This window comes from Ascaphus truei, chromosome 3 (assembly GCF_040206685.1).
Source record: "Ascaphus truei isolate aAscTru1 chromosome 3, aAscTru1.hap1, whole genome shotgun sequence".
Classification (NCBI taxonomy): Eukaryota; Metazoa; Chordata; class Amphibia; order Anura; family Ascaphidae; genus Ascaphus; species Ascaphus truei.
Genome location: NC_134485.1, coordinates 137869096 through 137883078, shown reverse-complemented (window position 1 = coordinate 137883078; position 13983 = coordinate 137869096). Strand labels below are relative to the sequence as shown.

At 41.0% G+C, this 13983-nt stretch overlaps 1 protein-coding gene across 1 annotated transcript in view; it reads left to right on the top strand.

The window, feature by feature from the left end:
• The first annotated feature begins 7043 nt into the window (after nt 1-7043).
• LOC142489198 (pinopsin-like) overlaps nt 7044-13983 on the top strand; it is a 149626-nt gene continuing 142686 nt past the window's right edge. Inside the window, exon 1 of the mRNA XM_075589562.1 lies at nt 7044-7392. Within this exon, the coding sequence (XP_075445677.1) occupies nt 7044-7392 (349 nt within the window). The remainder of the gene's footprint in view (nt 7393-13983) is intronic.

The window sequence follows — 13983 nt, the reverse complement described above, 5'->3', positions numbered from 1 at the left end:
GGACGCATAGCACACACAGCTACCTTATATAAACCAATAAATTAAACAACAAACATGTGAAATGATGTGTGCATCACTGTAAGATATATTGTTATCAATGTCCCACTATAATAAATACTATAACTACATTGACTAAAATAGTCTAAAATCGAAAAACCAGATACCATGTACAGTATGATCACATCCATCTCTTCCTAAATAGAGTGACCAATGGGCTTTTAGTATATATGCCCAATGAGACAATATGTAATTAACAAGAGTATGTCTATCCGGAGCCAACATTCATACTGTACTCCTTAAGCAAACTCTGTCCTAAAGTCAGCTTATAACCGACAGGACATGTTTACACGGTGTTGGTGTGTGCATCAAGTTTGTTCTATGTCCCGCTTCGAGATCGTAGATACTACATGGTGTATATGAGACTTCTAAATATGTGACATGTCGTGTAAACATGTCCTGTCGGTTATAAGCTGACTTGCTTCATGTAGTTTGGGCACTTGTAATCACAGATCCTCATACAGGTCCTTGAGGTCGTGTTCATATAGGTGCCGTTATGCATATAGTGGGGTCAGCCCTTGAGGAATAAAGAGCCTGCGCTATATTACATTTTGCGCATTGAGTTGCCTGGGTATGTTCGCGCATGCGCGAACCGCCACTATATAGGCAATATGCACCATTCGGGACACCATAGTTAGGTTAACTGTGTATTACGCTGGGAAGCAATATGGCGATGCGTTTCAGCAGCACAATGGGTGTCACGACCCAGAGAGACAAGACGAGTCCGCGCATGCGCGATCGTGCCTATAGTCAGACCATTGAGGCCACCGTAGTTGAAAGGGAGGTTTTGGTAAATCCAAGATGGCGATGCGTTCCAGCAGATGCATGCGTGTCACAGCAGCGCGGTTTCGCGGGCAATATTGCTCCTACACGGGTGAGTTTGATTTAATTTTGATTTGTTTGGGTATATAAGGTGGTGGATTAGCATTCACTTATTGCACGTCCCTGAGGAAGGTCACGTTGAGTGTACCGAAACGTTGGAGGTGGTGCCATGTTACATTCATTACATCTGCATTGGAACTACTAAGACTGTGTGCTGTCTCGTTTTTTCCGGACTCCAATCTGGTAAATTCTACTTTTTACATGTGCATATGGGGCAAGCATCAGCATCTTATCTATGTTTACAGTGTGCCAACTGAGATGATTTTTTCATGTGTAACTATATGAGTTGGGCACCTGCCAGCAAAAGGATATCAAGTACCCTATGAGGGGTTAAAGTGTGTGGCCCACGGCGTTTTTGGCCTACTCCGTGGATGGTTTATCTATAACAGCCTTAACATAAATGAATGTTGATTTTATCCACGTTAAGAAATAACATGGAGGAGTTTGCAGACACGTTTGGGTTTTTTTCGGCCATCTCTGAGTCAGCTAGTTTCAGCGAGGCAGAGATTTCCAGCATCCGTTACACGGAATCCTTTGAATCTGTTTTGGGACCAGAAAGAGCGAGTGACGTGTACAATGACCTGATTAAATTAAAAAAGAGGGAAGTTGATTATTATCTGCACGGTGTGACGCTGTCGCATTATCACAAGGAGAAACTGCTACCCCGTGGGTTTAGAATAAAAAACCAGCCCACTATAGGGAGAACAGATCCAGAGTTCTGTAGAAGATGGATTGCAATTTTAAATAAATGTGCATTTGACTTGATCATCCTTGTAATTGATCAATCAAGTAAGGAAATCATCAAGATTAAAAAAGAGATAGACACCATCTACACCAAACATGGAACAACTTTAGAGACAGACACTTCTACGAATTGGACGGACAAAATACAGTCCTCTATAGACACATACAGAAACAATCTTATCAAATATAAGAGAGAGAAACTCAAAATTGTTGAATCAGATTACAAAGATCGTAGGGTATACAGATGGTTGCTGGGGCTAAGTGATCTACCCACAGGTGCGCAAGGTCAACAGAGGGGCCAGTCCCGCCGAAGACGGGGGGGATATAGAAAGCCTGGGTACAACACCAGTGATACGGACTTCTCGGACGCCGCGGACACTTTCAGTGACAACATGTCTGCAGAACCTTCTTCTTTTTTAGGACAAGGCCCGGATGGGAGAGCCAAACCGCCTATAGGAGTCGGAGACACCGGAGGAAAATCAGGCGAGGAGGCCAAAAGACGACGATATCCGGAGCGCTACCCAAACAGGGGGAGAGGTCCAAAACAACAGCCCAGGAAACGGTAATTTTTAATCTTTCCAAACACACCCTCTCGTCGGCGGAGCTAAATGTTTTACACAAAGGTCTTGGCTTTGTGCCAACATATAAGCAAGACCCGTTTAAGTGGGAAGTGGACCTCTTTAAATTGAATAGACACCTCAAACTCAAGGACTTCTTTTCAAAATCAGAAGCCAATCAAGCACCTGAATATGCGAGATCCCACTTCAGGCCACGCAGTACGTTTGATCCACAGGTGTCTAATCCCAGTATTGCAACATTTATGAACCTTTTAGGTAAAGCCACAAGAAGCAAGATTAAGACACAGAAGACCAGCTTCTTCAATATGACGAATGATGAAAGATTGGCGGTAAAATCTTTGAGAAATAACAAGAATATCATTATCCGGGCCGCCGACAAAGGCGGCGGAATCGTCATTTTGGATTACCTCTATTACAGAGAAGAGGTGTTGCGCCAACTGGGAGACACTGAAACGTACAAACAGTTGGGTAAGGATCCCACTGGGGCGTACAAAGGGGAAATTGATGCCATAATCCAAATGGGTATATCCAATGGATGGATCTCGGAAGACACTGGCGGTTTCCTTACGCAACAGCATCCAAAAATACCTGTCATGTATACGATCCCCAAGATTCACAAATCTACAACACACCCACCAGGTCGACCAATCATCTCGGCTCGGACATCACTATGCCATCCGATTTCACAATATGTTGATTTTTATCTACAACCGTTGGTGGCGGGTATGGCCACTTTTGTCAAAGACACTACCAACTTCATGGAGCATATTAACGATCTAGCATTTAATCCAACTGGGTGCATATTGGCTACCCTCGACGTAGCAAGCCTCTATACGAATATTCCGCACGAAGAGGGGTTGGAGGCTATCAGGAGAAAGTTGATGACGAATACTTTGCAGACTGGACCTCCATCTGAATTTTTACTACTCCTGATAGAAGTCATCCTAAATAAAAATTTCTTTAGGTTTGAAAATGCATACTATCTCCAGCTCAGTGGGACAGCCATGGGCTCAAACATGGCTCCATCATATGCGAACCTTTACATGGACATGTATGAGCAAACCCACATCTTATGCGATGCGCCCAATGCACACTACATCAGAAAGTTTTTACGCTACATTGATGATATTTTTATTGTTTGGAGTGGCTCTTCTGTGGAATTGCAGGACTTTGTGAACCGTCTTAACGATATTCCATCAAAGATACGTTTTACGCTGAGTTACAGTGAACTTGAAATTCCATTCTTGGACACGATGGTATACAAAGCAGGCGACAAATTGGCCACAAGGCTATACCAGAAAGTAACTGACAAAAACACATTGCTTTATGCCACAAGCCACCACCCGGCCCCGTTGAAAAAGGGGCTTCCGTATTCACAACTATTACGGGTGAAGCGAATCACCAGTGATCACAATGAGTTGGAACCTGCGCTTATCAACATGGCTAACAGGTTCCTAGAGCGAGGTTATAGTCCGGTCGACGTCAAAGATGCACTGGATCGTGTGATCAGATGGGAGAATTCAGATCGTACCAACACCGAACTGGGCGAGCAATCAAACAGCTCAAGATTTAATGTTATAAGTACATTTAGCACTGCGTCCCCATGCATACAACGTGGCATTAGAGACAATTGGCATGTCTTAGCCAATGATGATAAAATAGGAAAATTCTTCCGTGAACCCCCCTTGTTTTGTTTTCGCCGTGGTCCGTCAATTGGGGACATGATCACGCAAGCAGATCCAGCTGACAAATATAGCAAGGACAAAACTTGGTTAACCCAAAAACCTGGGGCCTACAGGTGTAAGGGTTGCACAAATTGCCAATATATGCAGGTGGGGTCTTTCTATTGCCATCCACATAATGGGACCAAAATCAAAATTCACCAACATCTGAATTGTGAATCAAAATTTGTTATATATTTGATTAAATGTCCATGTGGTTTACTCTACATTGGGAAGACAGTGCGAATGCTTAAAGAACGCATAGCCATCCATCGTTCAACAATTCGTAAAGCATTATCTACAGACGCCAAGGATTTGGAGTTCAAATGTCTCCCTGTTGCCAAACATTTTAGGGACTTTAAACATTCACTGGCAACGTTCAGGTGCATGCCTATCTCACAGGTCAAAGTGCTCGCACGAGGGGGTGATAGAAACAGACTTTTATTGCAAAGCGAAGCGAGGCACATCTTTGAATTAAAAACTGTGGCCCCTTTTGGCCTAAACGAAGATTTTTCGTTGGGATGTTTCCTATGAATGAAGTCAGGACTATGACACTTCGTGCTGATGAGCAATTGTTTATTGTTCTGTAATTATGTGTCTTTTTGTGTCAATGTCCATTTCGTGATATTTCTGCAGTACGTCTTCATGTGTTATTTCCATATGTGCCCTTGTATTGTCATTTTCACTTTTTCACCCTAGGGTGTTGGTGTGTGCATCAAGTTTGTTCTATGTCCCGCTTCGAGATCGTAGATACTACATGGTGTATATGAGACTTCTAAATATGTGACATGTCGTGTAAACATGTCCTGTCGGTTATAAGCTGACTTTAGGACAGAGTTTGCTTAAGGAGTACAGTATGAATGTTGGCTCCGGATAGACATACTCTTGTTAATTACATATTGTCTCATTGGGCATATATACTAAAAGCCCATTGGTCACTCTATTTAGGAAGAGATGGGTGTGATCATACATGGTATCTGGTTTTCGATTTTAGACTATTTTAGTCAATGTAGTTATAGTATTTATTATAGTGGGACATTGATAACAATATATCTTACAGTGATGCACACATCATTTCACATGTTTGTTGTTTAATTTATTGGTTTATATAAGGTAGCTGTGTGTGCTATGCGTCCTCATGCTGGAACGGGTCCCTCTGTATATATGATCAAGCAAACAACCAAATACATTCAAATATGCTTTAATGTGACAACATATCATATCCTCCCCAATGGTCCCATCGGCCAGGTGCCTTGCTTCATGTAGTTTGGGCACTTGTAATCACAGATCCTCATACAGGTCCTTGAGGTCGTGTTCATATAGGTGCCGTTATGCATATAGTGGGGTCAGCCCTTGAGGAATTAAGAGCCTGCGCTATATTACATTTTGCGCATTGAGTTGCCTGGGTATGTTCGCGCATGCGCGAACCGCCACTATATAGGCAATATGCACCATTCGGGACTCCATAGTTAGGTTAACTGTGTATTACGCTGGGAAGCAATATGGCGATGCGTTTCAGCAGCACATTGCGTGTCACGACCCAGAGAGACAAGACGAGTCCGCGCATGCGCGATCGTGCCTATAGTCAGACCATTGAGGCCACCGTAGTTGAAAGGGAGGTTTTGGTAAATCCAAGATGGCGATGCGTTCCAGCAGATGCATGCGTGTCACAGCAGCGCGGTTTCGCGGGCAATATTGCTCCTACACGGGTGAGTTTGATTTAATTTTGATTTGTTTGGGTATATAATGTGGTGGATTAGCATTCACTTATTGCACGTCCCTGAGGAAGGTCACGTTGAGTGTACCGACACGTTGGAGGTGGTGCCATGTTACATTCATTACATCTGCATTGGAACTACTAAGACTGTGTGCTGTCTCGTTTTTTCCGGACTCCAATCTGGTAAATTCTACTTTTTATATATATATATATATATATTATTTGAGACTACAGTAGCACCTGTCTATATGAACCAGTACATTGAGTGCAAGCTGTGATGTTTGTTTATATATATATATATATATATATTTATATATATATATATATATATATATATATATATATATATATATATATATATATATATATATATATATATGATCCGTTTTCTTAATATCAGGCTTATAACATTGATCCCTCAGTAGATTTAAGTATTTAAATACAGGAGGTTGGCTGTTAGAGCTTAAGCTTTAAAACCTTCAATAGATATCATAAATGATGAAACATTTAAAAATGGTACAAAAGATACTACTTTGCTAACTGTGTGCTTTACAGCCACTTCCTTCCATATTATCAAGAAAGACCCCAAAACAATAGTTTTACTATTGTCTATCATTGCACATGCACTGCCACATTCAGTAGATAAGTTATATGTTTATGTCTTCACTGTAGTTAATACTTTAGTATTTCAACTTTATTAGGTTTTACCTTGCGTGAACATTTCCAGAAAAGTTGTAATCAGTACAATGCATTGTGATAAAAAATGTTTCACATCTCCTCAGCAGAAGGTGTTTTTTTTGTGTGTTACTGTCAACATTTGCCTTGACTATTCAAGTGTGAATTTAGTTGGAAACCATCATTAATTGGATGTTAAAGCAACAGATTATTCTTGGCACTTAAAACACAATTCAATTACTAGATATCACCTCAATCAAGTGTTTGTAGAAGGTGTTAATAATACTGAACGTACAATAGATGCACTATGGGTATGGGATGTTACCATGATAATTCTTTGATTCCCTGCAAATCTCCCTCCACACTTTTACCTTTTTAAGAGAAGCACAATATTTACCCACAGTACTTTGTTAATTCGTTTATGTGCCTTTGGTGCAGGTCAGCTTGCAATGTGGCTTTGGTTTCTCTTGATCTCTTTTTAAGTAAAGAAACAGAAAGTGGATTAGAAAAGAACCAGCATAATAAAGCTTATAGTGTTTTAAGAAAAAGATCCTCTTAGGAGGATTAAGCCTCATGGACATTATAAAGAGGTTCTTTGCATAAACAGTGAGACAATTTTTTATTCACTTGCAAATCCTCAACCACATTTGCTACCTAAACAATAATAAAATGCATGCAGCAAACATGTCTGTAGATTATACAGAGTTTGAGATCCCAGGACCCTTTGATGGTCCTCAGTGGCCTCATATGGCCCAGCGCAGTACTTTTATGTCGGCGGCTGTGCTCATGGGCATTGTGGTGGTCTTGGCTTCCTTTGTCAATGGTCTGGTTATTGTGGTCTCCATCGGGTACAAGAAGCTGAGGTCCCCTCTGAACTACATCCTGGTCAACTTGGCAGTAGCTGACTTACTGGTCACTGTCTTCGGGACCAGTGTTTGCTTCTCCAACAATGTCAATGGTTACTTTATACTGGGCAAGGCAATGTGCGAATTTGAAGGCTTCATGGTTTCCCTGACTGGTAAGATGAAATCATTTGAACATGTCACTGCTGGAGGTGTCTGTAGCATTGCCGAGATAATACAAATATAATGTAAATCCAGTGGTCTAAGTATAATGCTTCAAAAGTTACGGTGCCCTTTTTAAATTTACAACCCGAGAGCACCGCTACTTTTTTTAATTGAAAGACTAATTGTTCTACTTTCTATTCAAACAAAAAAAATAGTTCTATTATAATGATATTCCTTTCTGCTTTCTAAACATAAATATTATATATGGTAATCTTTATAAAATACGAGCAGAAAAGCATTTCCCCAATGTTAAACAAATGTACAAATGTTTGAAGTCAGGCACTTTATCACCATGTTTTATTATAAATAGAACTATGTTTAATAACTCTATTTTGAAAGCCATTTTTGTTCATAAGAAACTTCGTAAAGTAGCTGTCCATGTTGATCACTGTTTTAAAAAATTTATTTTTACTATTATATTTACTTTGAAAGATCTCCTCTTGCCCTTTCCAGGGGGAATGAAAACATTGAAAGTCTAATGCTTTTTCAGGATACACAAGCAGTTCAAATATTATTTGTCCTGTAGATCATAATGGAGCTACAGTATCTCCAAAGCATAGCGAAGTATGAGGTTACCAGGGCAACCTGAGATGCTAGAGATTTAGACAGTTCGTTAAAAGCAGCAATCACCTACAACATGCAATAAGGGTTCATTTGATGAAACTGTTTTGTTCCCTAATAATTTCTGTTTTTTATAAAGATGAAAGGTACAAATGTGTTTTTTTTTTAAACTTGGCAATCTATGGCACCACTTATTACATTGCAACCCTGAAATCCAGTCTTTTGATGTGTTTTATCGAACAAATGAACAACTTCACAAAAGTACGAAAAACAATGATCAAAAGAAAAGGAAAAGTTGTTTCATTGGCAAAAACATCTAATGTTTACGATGAGATGTCTAGGTTCCTACAATACTGTACATGCTATTGCAAATTGGAGAGGTCCTGTGCTTGACTTGTAAATCTGCTGCATAATGGAAAACTGCAAAAATGCTGCAACATAAATAGCTTCTTCTGGGCTTTAAAATCTGATTATTTACATGTCTGTACAATAACCATTTTATACTGTATATAATTTTGTTGTTTAACACTTTTTTAAAAGCTGGGCAATACCAAGGCCTTATTATTAATTAAAGAGATCTTTACTATGGGTTAACCTTTTATCTGAGCTCATGAGTAATCTGATTGCCAATACTTAGAGTCAGGTAGGAATTTATTTTTCCCCTTATGAGATATCATTGGATGATATTTCACTAGGGGTTTTGTTTTCCTTCCTCTAGATCAAAATACTGTAACTACGGATATAGGATAAAGTATCTGTCGACTAAATTTAACATAGGTTGATCTTGGTGGACACAAGTATTTTTTCAACCAAATCTACTATGTAACTATGCTGGAAGGATGCCTTTTTTTGTAATGCAGTGCCGGCCCCTATGGCACTTAAGGAGTTCATTCATGTTTTTACTCTACATATTGTATGCCTTGTCTGAGCGTAGAGTTACTGCAACAATATCTTACTGCTATTAGAGTACAATTTCCTGTTGGACTTGTCACCAGAACAAGTTGACTCAGTTTCAGTTCTGCTATTTTTTATTTGTCAAAACATTCTGGAATGTGGATATTATTTGTTCTACTGAGTAAAACCATTCCCACGGACCTGGATTTAAAGAAGTCTCTACTTATGGGAATAGGTATCAATGTAAAGAAACTGCAAATAGAAATTTGTTTGGATGCATTGCTCCCTTTTCAGCTTGTGATTGCATCAAATGTAAGAGAATTTCCTACACTTGATGCAAAAGGTTTCTCCGCTTCTGATTTGGTGGATTTTTTTTTGTGATGCAACTACGGTACAAGCAACATAAGTGACTCAGTAAATTAATATATCTTATTATGATCTCTTATTGACATTCCCTAAATTTGCAGACTGACTGCACAACACAAAAACTGGAGCAAATACTGTAGCTTGATTGCTGCATTTTGATACAGAGACGCAAAATGAAAATAATGCAATTTGCACAATTTTTGCTTCTAATACATATCCCCCTTAGATATATGAAAGGAATTTTGGAAAGGGCTTTTATATTGTTATACATGGTAGTCATCAAGGAACAAGTAAATAGAAAAGTTAATTAATGGATAAAGTTTCATGATATGTGACAGAATTCTTGCAGCACATTGCATACTCCACCTATTGTAAAATGTGTAAATAGGAAAAAAGTGTGGTTTAGTAAGACTCAAATAATTACAATTGAATCTTACTTTGTCTACCTCAGAAAATGTTTTAACTTACTACTGTATATACATCATTTAAGATGTTTCCATTGTTTAAATAAAGCGGAGATGCATAATGTGGCTATTATAGGACTGAATGAAAGCTTTCAGAATATGTCCTTTTCTCAGTGTTATTTTTTATTCTTTTCCTATAGTAGACTCAACTTTTCACCTACAGTATGGAAGAAAGACTGTCTCGCAAGAAAATAAACCTTATGGTACCAAGGGTCAGTGTTGCTGAGCTGAGCTATGGGTATTTCCCCAAGAATGTAGAGCATGGCTTCTATTTATATAGCACTCACAATGTATGCACATCTTTATAATAGTCAATATGTAACCTCCCCTTTGCAGACACATAAGTATATTGATAGACATGCCCTTCAGACCATCACTGACAAGCTGTAAGTGGACACTCAAAAGGTTTAACTAGAGGCCTTACAGTAGGTGCCCAAAGTAAGATTGGCTGAGCAGTCAGTGAAATATATAGATACACAGTAAGCAGTACTAGCTCAGGAAATGTAAGCCCTGGCAATAGCTTAAAATCCTTAGCCTCCCGTGCCTTTTAGGCAGTGTGCTAATGTAGATCAGTAATATTAATTTGTTTTAGTAATAGATTTAGTAAATCTAATAGCAGCCAGGAGCATATAGCAACATAACGTTACTTTTGAACTGCAGTTTCAGTTTTCTTGCAGCATCTCTGCATGGCTGTGGGTTGCTTGCAGCGTGTCTCTTCTTCCACCTCCTTTGATGCAGGATAAGCTCACTAGCCTTGCATTCCAAATCTCGGTTTCAAGTATCTTCAATAACTGATACATTTCAGATCTTATATCTTTTACAGATCAGTTCTGAATTAACCTTAAAGCAGGAATTTGGACAATCTCCTTTCAACGCGTTTCGCCAGTATACCTGGCTTTATCAGGGAATGTCTTACTCTGTCCAGGATCCTAATTAAATAGTGTGATGGTAGCTTCGAGACAGGCTATAATAATACACACCAAATATATACAGTAGAGGCGGCGATTATTCTAACAAAAACCAGTGGCAATTCCCCAAAAGACCCAGGTACACCCAGGTACATTCTGAATACATTTCCTTAAACTAGCCCCAGCATTTTTGCATTGATTAATGGCCTATCAGATTAACAGTGGGGGTCCCTGGCAGTCCCATTCAAACTGAATTGGACTGCCAGGGATCCCTGCTGTGTTAATCCTATGGGTCGTTAGTCAATGCAGAAATGCCTTAAACGTGCCTCAAACTAGCCCAGAACATACCCAGCACATACCCTGAATGTAACCCGGCTAGTTTAAGGCAAATGTTAGAATAAGCGTTGCCTCTACTGTAACTGGGTTTAACTGGACGAGGATTAGATATGATAAAATATCATTTATTCCTTGAAAAAGGTGAGCACACGAGATATACAAATAACAGACAAAATATGGACACTTACTTAAAGGTTAGGACAAGAAAGCCATCAGGATACAGGATGGGCCATTTCTTCCATAATTCAGTTGACATCACAGCAATACATGCAGCTCATGAAGACACATGAAGGACAATTGAGTAAGGGCTGACTCTGACTTATATACCATTTCAACCCTTCTCTTACACTCAAGGCGCAGAGCTGTCTAGCAAAAATCTCTTTGAAGGAGATTTTGGCTTCCCTGTAAGTGTGAAGACCGACACTTAAAAAACACTCAGCCCTTTTATTCTTGCCCTTGATGGGGGTCTGCATTGTCAGAGTGTTAAAATACCCGGTTCTGGTAGGTCCAGCAGGTCCAAACTTTCCAGACCTTAATGCCGGAAGTGGTACACTATATGGTCCAAATTTCATCCCGCTACGACCTTCGGAACCGGAGTTATACAAATATCACATAAACCGTTTCATATTTTATTATAAAAATCTCCGCTAAAAAGAAATCTCAGCGTTTCACTAAATCCCCATTGAAAACAACGGGCTCCGCCGCCATGGGTTTCAATGGAGCAACTCCGCCGTTGTAGTCAATGGAGTTTCCCACCATAGACTTTCAATGGGGAAACCGCCGCCATTGAAGTATATGAGAAAATCCACAAATCTTTACCTTCGTCCATACTCTGTCTGGTTGGTCTGAGGGGGCTGGGAAGGGGCATGCATTAAAGCCGGAACCTTGGCTATATGCCACCCAAATCCCATCCCTCTGGTCATTCCAGAACCGGAGATATGCACTTACACATTTCAACATTTCACACTTAGTCGTTTTTTCGCCATGCGGCTTTTCCCCATTGGAATCAATGGCCGGCGCCGCCATTGACAATGCATTGCGCCCGTCGCCATTAGATTCAATGGTGCGACCCTCCTTCTCCGCTCGACCCCTTACGGGGTCCCTCATTCCCGGACCCGGTGTGGATCGTGTGTGGGGGTTCCTAGGGGTTAGGGACAAAAATAACTTTATTCCCAGGGGCCCTAGAACCCAAGATTCCCACGCCAATTGTCGTTGAACTTGACCGTAGTGATTAAACTCTTTTAAAAGACATTGTATCCGCTTTTGCGGTCTGCGGTTTGGATGGCTGCCAACCTGTTCCTCGAGGCCGGCGTTGAGGAATCTCCATTGAAGTCAATGAGCCCATTGACTTACAATGGGAAACCGCCGCTCCTCCTCTCGGACGCCACCTGCTGGTCGTCGCTGGAAAACAGGTCCAAAACCGCTACTTCTGCCATTAGAAAGCATGGAGGCTCAATGGCGACCTATGGACGGCTGCAAAATGGAGCCTGAAAAGGCGGGAAAATTACACAAAGGGCTATAATCACTATTTTAACATTAACCCCTTCCCTCCCACATCAACCCTAGTGTATGTGTGAGTGCAAACACCAGGATAACACAATATATTTACACAGGGGAAAAAACACTTGGATATTGAAGCAAGGCAAAACACATTACTGGACCTCAGTCCAGTTAACTCCTTGCTTCCCTGATGAGAGTAGAGGGTGGCCAAATGGGATGTAACCCCTTTAATCCCGGGCCAAATCGTCTCTATCATGACATAGTTTTAGCACTCAGCCTTAACTTAATGTATCTGTGTGTGTTATTAACTGCTATAATTATAGCATCCAGTACATCTTCATGTCAATTAGATTACCTCAATAAATGTACTACATTCCCTTTATTAATATATCTATAAAGAACACTACAGTATAATATCTTTACAAATATCATATATATATATATATGGTAAAGAAAGTCAGTCAGCACTCCAATAGCAATTGATATTTATAGGTGCAAGTCCCATACAGAAAGATAAGGTAATGATACTGCGTTTGGATCTACGAAATCAGGAGACCGCACTCTGGGGTTAGAGAAATAAAGCTGTATTAACAAAGCATGGCACAATACATCCAACGTTTTGGTCCCTGTGCACCACCCTGAGGAAGGTCCCATTGCAGGGACAGAAATGTTGGATGTATTGTGCCATGCTTTGTTAATACAGCTTTATTTCTAAAACCCCAGAGTTCTAAAACTCCTGATTTCGTGGATGCCCAAGCAGCACATGTGGTGCTGTTTCATTTCTCCTGCTCAAGATTAAATTAAAAATAAATAAATAAATAAACCTCCTCCTGATTGGTGTGACGCGTCTTGGCAAGATGCCAATTAATTAATTTTTTTTGCCTGGCAGCCCTTTGCTCCCTCCCTTCCTGTCTTACTCCCTCCCTTCCTGTCTTAATAAATGGCCCTTGTCACCCCATGCGGCCCCTTGTTCCCCCCCCTTGTCACCCCCTGCGGCCCCTTGTTCCCCCTGCAGCTCCTAGACTCCCCCTGTGGCCCACCTTGTTCCCCCCTGTGGCCCACCTTGTTCCACCCCCTGTGGGGCATCCAAAGCCCCCCCCCATTGGGCCATCTGCAGCAGGGTCCTGCGGGTGCATTGGCAGCCCCCCCCATCCTACCTTCTCAGAAATGAGTCCTCCGTGGGCCGTGAACCGGAAGCGGAAACTCGCATTCAGTGTTCGGCTGGGGAGAGACCCTCCGGACAGCAAAAGTCCTCCAAGTCCTCTATGGTTGGATTGTATTGGAGCCGTGTGATACACACAAAGGATAGAGTCTCTGGCAACAACTGGCCTCAGTGCTCAGTGCTCGTGGGCAAATGGCGGTCCCAAACTAGTCACGCCCTACGCGTTTCCTCAGGGAAGTCATCATCGATGACGAAACGCGTAGAGGGACCTTCCTCAGGGCAGTGCAACAAGTGACTGTTCTAAGCCCCCATATATACCCCCAACATCATGCAACAATTAGAAAACCTAAT